This window comes from Sorghum bicolor, chromosome 2 (assembly GCF_000003195.3).
Source record: "Sorghum bicolor cultivar BTx623 chromosome 2, Sorghum_bicolor_NCBIv3, whole genome shotgun sequence".
NCBI lineage: Eukaryota > Viridiplantae > Streptophyta > Magnoliopsida > Poales > Poaceae > Sorghum > Sorghum bicolor.
Window position 1 is genome coordinate 61,867,634 of NC_012871.2, and position 9,758 is coordinate 61,877,391.

The 9,758-nt window shown below is 41.8% G+C and overlaps 1 protein-coding gene across 3 annotated transcripts; it reads right to left on the reverse strand.

The window, feature by feature from the left end:
- On the reverse strand, positions 207-5,931 carry LOC8063707 (probable protein phosphatase 2C 69). 3 transcript variants are annotated; one of them, XM_002462448.2, is made up of 9 exons: positions 5,399-5,917; positions 4,773-4,944; positions 4,324-4,477; positions 4,189-4,252; positions 3,527-3,634; positions 3,172-3,297; positions 2,836-3,074; positions 792-994; positions 207-698 (listed from the first exon to the last, which is right to left on the reverse strand). In XM_002462448.2, the coding sequence occupies exons 1-9, from the start codon at positions 5,615-5,617 to the stop codon at positions 664-666; spliced, it is 1,320 nt and encodes a 439-aa protein (XP_002462493.1). In that variant the 5' UTR covers positions 5,618-5,917; the 3' UTR covers positions 207-663. The 3 variants fall into 3 exon arrangements, with proteins under 3 accessions (XP_002462493.1, XP_021308270.1, XP_021308271.1); XM_021452595.1 differs by lacking the exon at positions 5,399-5,917 and adding an exon at positions 5,099-5,297; XM_021452596.1 differs by lacking the exons at positions 207-698; positions 792-994 and adding an exon at positions 1,003-2,719 and having other exon boundaries at positions 5,399-5,931.

The following is a 9,758-nucleotide window of genomic DNA, read 5'->3' on the forward strand; positions in this document are numbered from 1 at the left end:
GGGTGAACGAACACTGTGCGCCACAGTGCGGCAAAGTATATGGCTTTGCTGGCCGTTTGGCGCAAGCGTCGTCAATATGGACGCATATGGATCAACAGGAGCGCGCAGACAGGGTCCATATTATGGATGATAGTTACATGATGTGAGCAGCACACACGATAGAGATTGGTTGTTTATATCACATACTATATGTACGTACGCTGGAATGGGTCCGACGTGAAGAAATTGTATTGAATATCCCGGTGATTGACAGTGGATGTTTAGCAACAAACGGGCACGGCATTTCAAGTGTCATCAATCGATCGACCTCTCAGAGCACTAACACGTACTATCATCAACAAATTACAAGAAGATCAATGATCATTTAGACCTCTATATACAAGTATAAAACGACCTCTGTAGAGTCTGTACACTGAAATGCGTAGATACAGGGCTTTCAGCTGAGCTGAACCTCTGAACACAACCGTAGTCCTTCGAGAAAATAAGATGGGCTTTCCTATGCTACTCCAACTGATGAATAAATCTCCAGGCTGTTTGTCAAAAATACTGAAACGGTCAATTCTAGCGAATGAATTGTTATGGGCTGACTATTGTTTCCAGCTACGAATGAATAAAAGAATCTTTAGTGGTATGGAAGAGTGTGGCTCCGGGAATTAGGCAGGCCTAGCACATGTGACCGAAGACATTTGTTGAAGATCCTGGAAAGACAAAAAGGAACCCAAAAACGAATGAGCAGTCTGAGGGTTAGCTACAGAATGTAGTTCAGGTATATACTAATTAATTAATGATACCTCTTGGCCGGCGTTTCCCTTCCATTGCTTCTTTCTTTTCATGACAGCTCAGGCATAGGAAAGGACCCTGCCAACCTTGTAGTTTTTCATGTTGCAATGGGTTAGCATGCACTGAAATTCCCTCTCCAGATTTCAACCGTACCAGACAAACTGCACAACTGGAGGGTGCAAAGATTTTCTCAAGTGTATATCCGGTAGTTAGCCTGCAGGTAGTGGATGAGTGCTAGAAATCAGAAGCATTATGAGATAACAAAACAAGTAGTAAGGAAAATCTCAGAAAATAAGTGTTGCAATGAACGGAGGCCAGTGGAACAAGAAAACAAGCAGGCAAAATTTTTATTCAATTCAACATTTTAGCTTCAGTGCTATATACTAGAACAGTGAAAGCAAAGCTGGAAATATCGAGATTTCAACTTATTTATTTTGTCAGTATAAGTGGTAAAAAAAATTATTGCATTATCTGAAAATTATTAAAGTATGTATCGACCAGATCAGGATGGCTTGAGGACCATGTAAATAATCACAAGAAAGAAGAGGATCCAAGGTTGTAGGCGTCGAGAAAGGATTCAGCAGATGAGCAGACAAAGACAATCCTGAGTCCTGACCATTAGCATCATGGGCGGCGCCAGGGGTATGCCCCTGTATTCCATGGAATACCCATGATTTTTGTGACAAACACAAATATATGTATATACACACACATGTATAATCAGTATATATGTTAGTTTGTTGAATGTTGCAAATATGTAGCCCATAAGGGCAACTCCAATAGTCTGGCTAAAATTAATTGTCAAATTCTATTGTTTAGGTATTTTGTCGAATAGAAAATTTCTTAAAAAAAGAAGAGATCTACAACAATTGTTACTTTACAAAGTCTTATAGTTAGCGTCTGTAATAAGCTATATATAGCCACCGAAAATCAAGAGAAAGCGAACTTCCTATTTTACAAAATTAGATAGCATATTAGTTGGAGTCTACTTTTTGCTATACAAATTCTGAAATAGCACAAGCAACAAGAATAGTTAAACTCTTGAAGTTGCTCTAAGCCTAGTAGAACAACTAGTAGCGGCAGCCCATGAACTCATCAGAAAGAAACCCCATCGACGGCATTCCTCTAGCGGTGGCGGCGGTCAGTGGTCTTTGTAGGCTTTCTCATATACGGCTCCTCCTCAACGCCTTTCTTATATACGACCAATATACGGCTTGAAGCAACAACAAGGTGAACACAAAGATCCCACATCCATTTTTTATTTTTTAAAGTAAGAATTGAAGGTTTCGTTTTCTTCTTCTTTTTGTTGCGTTCTAGTTTTTTTTTTTAAGAAATGTTGCATTGTGTTCTTGTAACATAGATAAAGAATTTATATATACTTTGATTATTACCAGTGGCGACACTAGGCTCACTTTGCCTGATGCCTTGTTACCAGGATAAACAAATATTTTACCTAGCATATATTTTAAGAAAATTATATGTACTACTTGAGTTGTGCATCAGGATCAATTTTGTATTGATTTTGTCCCCTATTACTATTGCACATATGCATTGAAAATTTTTTATACGTGGAATACCCAGCTGTAAAATCCTGGCTCCGCCACTGATTAGCATATATGGAAACAAAAACGGGGCTGTGGCTGATACCGTCAAGCAGCAGTGCCAACTCATTTTCTGTATCCAATAATTACTACTGCAAGTCCTAAGATCCTTTAGCAGACAACAGGATCTGACAATCTAGTGGAGTACCATAGTAATTGTACCAGCCGAGTGTGCATAAGCTAAATATGTCTCTTTCATTGCCATAAACATAAGGACACAATCATAGAACCAGATCTACTCTACATTGATGCAGTGGTACACATAAGGACATCTCCATCACAATTACATTGATGCTAGTACTCCAATGATTTCAAGTTGACATTTCTACTTCTCCAGCCTTCAAAAATCAAGGATAAATCTACTATATTTGTATGCAATGATGTTACTTTTATAGCTAAATACAATACAAGTGAAAAGGTGAAACAGAAAATTGTTAAGCTCGTTATATGTTACCTTTTAGAAAGCATCGGAGAGCCATCTTCAAATATTTCTTCCACCACATCAGGTTCAGCATATTCTGATCTATTTGTTTTGAAGGGAACATCCAGAGATCTTCTCCGAAACATATTATTGAATGCAATCCTGCTCGGTCTCTTAGGAGGACTCGGGATCGGGGCTATATTTTCTGGTGGTAGAATGTCAATTACGATGCAAGTAGTATCATCCCTGATTCCTCGAGGCCGGGTTGCTTCCTGAAGAAAAAAAAATAACGAACCAAGGATCACAGATTGTTGAGATTAATCAAAGAAATAATATGACTTTTAAGGAAAATGCATGTGAGTTAATTACATTAACAATTCGATGGGCAGCTACATCTGATGAGAACCCACGGGAACAGTCAAGAGCCATTTCACATGTCAAATCATCCCATACACCATCGCTTGCAATGACAATTCTGCCTCCAGCATTAGAAAGCTGATACAAAGAACAACATCACAGGGTCATGAACTGCGGTGGTCATGATTAAATTAGCGATACAAGTACTAGAACTAAAATTTCTGTTTAATTATTTACATTACATGATGACGCCATCTTGAAGGGGAGACTTAATTAAGTTGATATCTAACCGTGAATGGACATATATAATGGCACATGTAATGTTGGGAAGTTGTAGGTGTAGAGCAGAATTTTCAGGTGAACAAACCTTCACTTGCTTAACATGAGGAACAGCAATGATGCATTCACCAACATCCAAATCCCCTATCGATCTAGATAAACACAGGCCACCTGGCCAACATCTTAGAGGACCAACCTGAAAAGTTAAAAGATGAACTTATATTTGCTCCAATGTAATTCACATATTATATAACAAAAAAAACAAGGAGACCAAACATACCAGGAGAGCAATAAAATGGATTAAACACAAATGATAATTGCATTAGAGGCAGATGAATTTGCAGTGTCTGAATAAGATAAAGGTTGCTCACTTGCACTAATTAAAGTCACAGATTGAAACCATAGTGCAGTATTTTTTTCAAACGAAAACAGAATTAATACTTTGGGTCAAACAATTAGCAAGACCAAAGAGAGTGGCAGTCATATCATGAAATAAAGAAAAATGGTGAAATGGTTCGGCGCACCATATAAACTACCATAGGACTGAAACACACTGCACAAGCTTTTAATTTCTATCATAATTTTAGATACCATTTGGAGTACACTTGAACACAGCAAATTCAATAATATAATCATGGAGTTATGGTTAACTGCTGAAATTGGGAACCATCACCACGGTAGGTCATACGCCAAACATACACAAAATCCATTCAGGAGCGCACAGGTTAAGTGTGAGACAGAGACACAAACCTCTGGACCACCGACAATGTCCATTTTCCCAACTTTGCTCCCACATGCTGTCACGCGCTTGACCCTGAAAAATAGGAAGATTATAAACATCGAACAATTGTTAAAAATAAATATAACATTAGGAGCAAAACTTACTCATCTGGGTTGGAGTCAAAGCGGTGATCAGCTGATAAAAAATAAATTGAACCATCGGCAGATTCTAGTATGCAACGTGAATCACCGACAGATGCTACAGTCACAACCCACTCGTCTATTATCACAAATGTCACAGTTGTACCAGAAGTTTCAGCTGAAACAGTAAAGAAAATGTCTCAGAAACATTTGAAACAGGAAAAGCAGTTACCAAAGGAAATTCTGAACTATAAACAAAGTTCTCATATATGTTCTATTCCCGCAGGAAAAGAGATACTGACAAATAGTACACCTTGTGCACTGCATTGGCTTTAAAAAGAAGTAAAGAAAACATGTATTTGCCTAAGCAATATATGCCTTTTTATTAAGGACTAAATAAATTCAATGAAACGTGCCTTCAGTATCTCTTATTAAAAACACTAAGCTGAACAATAATAATAGGACTTACTTACCTACTGCCTGGAAATCTTTATCGGTCTTGACGAACGCTGCAACAAGCGCACGTGGGAGCACGGCAAGCCACTCCTCTCTGCAGAAACATGTAGGAATGGCACGCAAGACATTCTTCAACAGATTCTCCCTTGCGTATATGGCAGCTCCTGATCCGTTGTGCCCATCGAAAAGCTATCAATCAACAAAGCACAATTGGCAATCATCAGATGGCTATCAGAAAACAGTCATCAACGGTGTACCATCATCAAGCTATCGCCAAAACAGAGCAAGAGATGAAATCTGATAGGTTTTTTCATAACAACATAACATCACATAATTAAGATACCATGCTTATGATCAAATCAAAGGTAAAAAAGTTTTCACAGTCGTCATGCTTCCACCATGCATGCACTGGCCTATGCGCACACAAAAAAAAAAACGCAACAACTATCTCTCTTTTCTTGACTAAAAAGTCGAAATGACTCTGCCAACAGGAAAAGGCGAAAAGCAAGCGCGTAGTGGCAGCCACGTAAAAGGCGGATGCCCAAAACCCCCCACGACCGACTCAACTCCAGTAGGCGATCGAACGAGATCTCTACTCCCCAGAATCTGCTGGACATGGACAGCAAAGAGCAATGTGGGTTACCGCGAAGACGGAGAAGGAGGTGGAGGGGTCCCCGGGGATGCGCTGGCCGGCGTCTGCGCGGAGCAGCGTGAAGTCCTCGCCCTTGCGGCTGCGGTTGGCCTCCCCGCACAGCACGTCCGGCCGCTCCATCCGCTCCTTGGTCACCTCCCGCCGCAGCAGCACCCCCAAAGGCACCGTCCCCGGCGACAACGCCGCCGGCGCCGCCGCCGCCATCGCCATCGGTCCCGCGCGGGGTGCTTCCTCTCAAAACCCTCGGCCGTCGATCGGACTCTGCTTTGAGACGTACGGCTGCTGGCGACTCCCTTGCCGCGTACGCAAGCGCCCCCGGAATGACTGAAGAAGAGATCGCGCAGCGAAAAAGGCCCCCCGCGGGTTATGGTGTAGCGGGAGGGGAGTACGCGATCGTGGTCGCCACGCGGTGCGTGAGCGGAGCCAAACCACCAGCTTGATTGGGAGAGAGACGACGAGGTCAGGGTGGTTTTAGAGGACTTTTGTTGGAGTGGAGGGCAAAAAGGAGAGATCGCTCGATGGGCGCGGCCGTTCCGATTTTATCGGCACGGCCACGCAATGCAGTTTGGATTCGATTCGAAACGGGCTCGTTTGCCCGTCCGCCCCTACACGTGCCACTCGCGCCAGGTAAAAATGTAGAAAATCTCCAATCGAAAAGCTGGTGCTCCTCGGATGAGCTGGTCTCGTCTGAGAACCCGAGAAGGCCGGCCGGCTTTTGTTCATGGTTGTGGTGAGGGCGGCTGCTACGCCCAGCTGGTCGTGTTTGACGGGGTCAGGCGTACGCGAACGGTAGCAGGTGGCTTCCGTCAGGTGGATGTGGAGCACGTTCCGAAACGCGACCACTTTGATATTGATGAACCTTTGATCCCAGGTGGGTATAGGCTGGTGTGCATTGAGGCGTTAAAAAATGCGACAAGGATCTGCCGTGCTGAGAAAGTCCAAGGACGGCGGCCAGGCCCATTGCCGTCCAGCGCGCGCGGCGGCCGCACGTGTGCCGCCGGATCTGCGCCGCGAACCCGCGCCCCGCGTCGTGTACCGGTGTACGTTCATGATTTGGCTAACGACTTGCAACCTGATTTTGGGACGATCCATGTTGCGTGATAGACATTCAGTTCGTCAGTTGGACTACTAGCTGATGCTTTTCTTTTTTGCAAACCAATTTGTGGATGAGCTTCCGGATTATGGTCGTTAATCGAGTGATGATGAGCAAGAGCAAAGGGTGATTAGCTGTAAGCCTGTAGCGGAGGATCATACTTCTGGTGTGCAACAAACTAAAATAGGATAACAAATTCTATGCATCCAATCACCCAATGCCCTGGTCTTTTTGCTATACGGAGCTACCTTCTAGAAGGTAATATTCTAAAAGAACCGCAGCACTTAATTTTTTAGATAAGATGAAGCAACTAATAAATAATCTTAAATATAAAAAGGAACTTCTATAATCTCAACGTCAATCATGCTAATAAATATTTTTCGTCTCCTCCTTCCTTGTTTGCACTAACGTGACCAGGTAAATTAAATCCCCTCGTTTGGTCCGCATGATGAGCGTACATAGTAACATAGGTCCTCACGCAGTCACGATGAGCAATCGAGCATACACAGATCTGCACGTGGATAAATAATTTCCACCGAATTTGTATAAGTTTGAGTGGTAATAAAGAAAGAATATGACAATAGTACGTCCGAAACTGTGAAGAACTGCATGTATGATGTCAGTGACGAATCTAGAAAAATATTTAGGAGAGGCTTCTGCTACATTAAGATAACTTCAGCCCCTTCTTAAAGATCATTAGTGATAAAAATTTGTAGGAGGAGCTAAGGGGGGCTACGTGGGTTCTACGGCCGTAGGGGGGGCTGGAGCCCCACCAGCCCCACCGTTGGCTCCGTCGCTGTATGATGTATCTGTTTCACCGTTAGTTACATTCAAATACCTGCCATGATAGGATTCTTCTATGCATCTTATTTTTCTAAAGTTTGTTATGTATATGGCAGAACATTTGCATATGTGCTTGTTACATTTTTCAAAAAACTTGTCAGACCTCACACAGGTTCTTTCAAGTTAAAAACAAATCATTCTAGATAATAGTATTAGTTTTTTTTCTACATGAAACAGTGTACCATGTTTGATTTTTTTACAAAGTATTCTTCTCCTCCCCTGCTTGGAGCCTTGGACTCTTAGGTACCCTAGTACAGTTGCTCAGTCTCTTGTCATGGAAATATACCACTGGTCATGTGTGATTGAATTCAAGACTTCCATCTCAAAAGGAAAGATCTTCAAGTTGAATTGTTGGATGTGTCATGAAAGTTTCCTTCCTTTAGTTGCAAGCACTTGGAATGGACCTTTTCCCTAGTCTGGTGCAGCTATGCTCCTAACTACGAAGTTCAAAGCCCTCAAATGCAATCTTAGAGCTTTGCAATCCCAGCTATTAAACCTCAAGTCTACAATTTCCAACGTTGAGCCTATCATCTCTCGGTTAGAATCCTTAGAGGAATGAAGAGACCTCACCTTACAATAGTGGAATTTCAAAGATATTCTCAATCAGAAACTAGCTACTCTGCTCCAGTAGCAGATGATCTGTTGGAAGCAAAGAGGGACTATTAAATGGGTAAAGCTTGGAGAACAAATCTCGAGATTCTTTCATGTCAATGCAACAATAAGGCACAAAACAAACCTCATCAGCACCTCTCTGACCCATCAGGCTTCCTGGTTTATGATCACTCCCAAAAAGCATATCTCAATATTGAATGATTTCAAGGAGAGATTGGGCTCCTCCAATTTTGAAGAAATGCAGTGTGACCCGAATACACTCTAGCCCAAGGACTTAACCTAGCTACTTAGAACCCTTTAGCACTCATAAAATTGATGATATTATAAGGCGCTTGCGTTTAGACAAATCTCTAGGACCAGATGGCTTCAATAATAAATTCCTAAAGAAATGTTGACCCATAATCAAGCGGGACTTCTACAACCTCTTTCTTTCCACACTAGTGAGATTTGCCTCCAAAGCATCAATGGATCCTACATCACCCTAATTCCAAAGATGGACGGCCAACAAGAATCAATGACTTAGGACAATTTCCTTGTTGAATTCTGTCAAGATCATCACCAATCTTCTCGCCAATAGATTGCAACCTCATATCACTAAGCTAATTCGTGTGAACCAATATGGCTTTATCAACACCAGGTCCATTCGGAATGCTTGGCTTTGTCCTTTTGAGTATCTATACATATACAACAAATCTAGGAAAGAGCTAGTCATCTTGAAGCTCAATTTTGAGAAAGCCTTTGATAGAATAGAGCATGTGGCAATGCTTGACATCATGGAGAAAAAGGGCTTCAAAGCTAAGTGGATTTTTTGGATGAAACTAACCTTCAGCATGGTACTTCTTCAGTCCTTCTGAATGGCACCCTAGAAAAGGCGTTCCACTGTAGAAGGGGAGTTAGGTAGGGTGACCCCCTTTCCTATCTTCTTTTTGTCTTCGTTGTATACCTCCTCCAATCCATAATTAACAAAGCAAAGGATCAAGGACTACTAAATCTCTCAAGTCCACTACAATACTCTAATAATGTCCCAATTCTATGGTATGTTGATGACTCTCATGTCATCATGAAAGGTTGTGGTTGGCAACTCTTCATCCTAAAGGCTCTTCTTAACTCTTTCGCTACTTTCCACTAGACTAGGAGTTAATTTTCAAAAGTACATGATGGTGCCAATCAGCATGTTTGATTAGAGATTACAACACCTAGTTGCTACTTTTGGATGCACCACAAGGAACCTTCCCTTTACATACTCGAGGCTGCCATTAGGCTTAACTAAACTAAAAATTGAGGATTATTTGCCCTTGGTTAGTAGATGTGAGAGAAGACTAGTTAGCACATCTTTGTTCATTTCCCAAGCTAGAAGGCTCTAACTCACCAATTCGGTATTCAATGTCCTACTAAACCTTCTTCATGAGTACCTTTTCTCTTCATGTCACCATAAGAGAGTAGGTTGATAAATATAGGAAACATTATTTGTGAAGGGGACGAAAGAAACAATAGGGTCAATGCCAAGGAAGCTTGTCACTTGGTCACAAAGCCAAAGGAGGGAGGTGGTTTAGGGGTTCTTGACATCAGAACTCGAAAGAGGGTCATCTAATCAAGAATCCCCATAAGTTTTTAACAAGGCTGATATACCTTGGGGTTTATTTCATCAGGGATAAATATTACATAAATAGTAAATTATCAAGACATATCATGAGGGGATCCTTCTGGCAGAAAGATAATTTGAAGCTCCTGGACAAATTCAAAGGTATGGTGCCCAATAGTCACAAATGGTTCTTCATGTCTTCTTTGGGATGATGCTAGCAA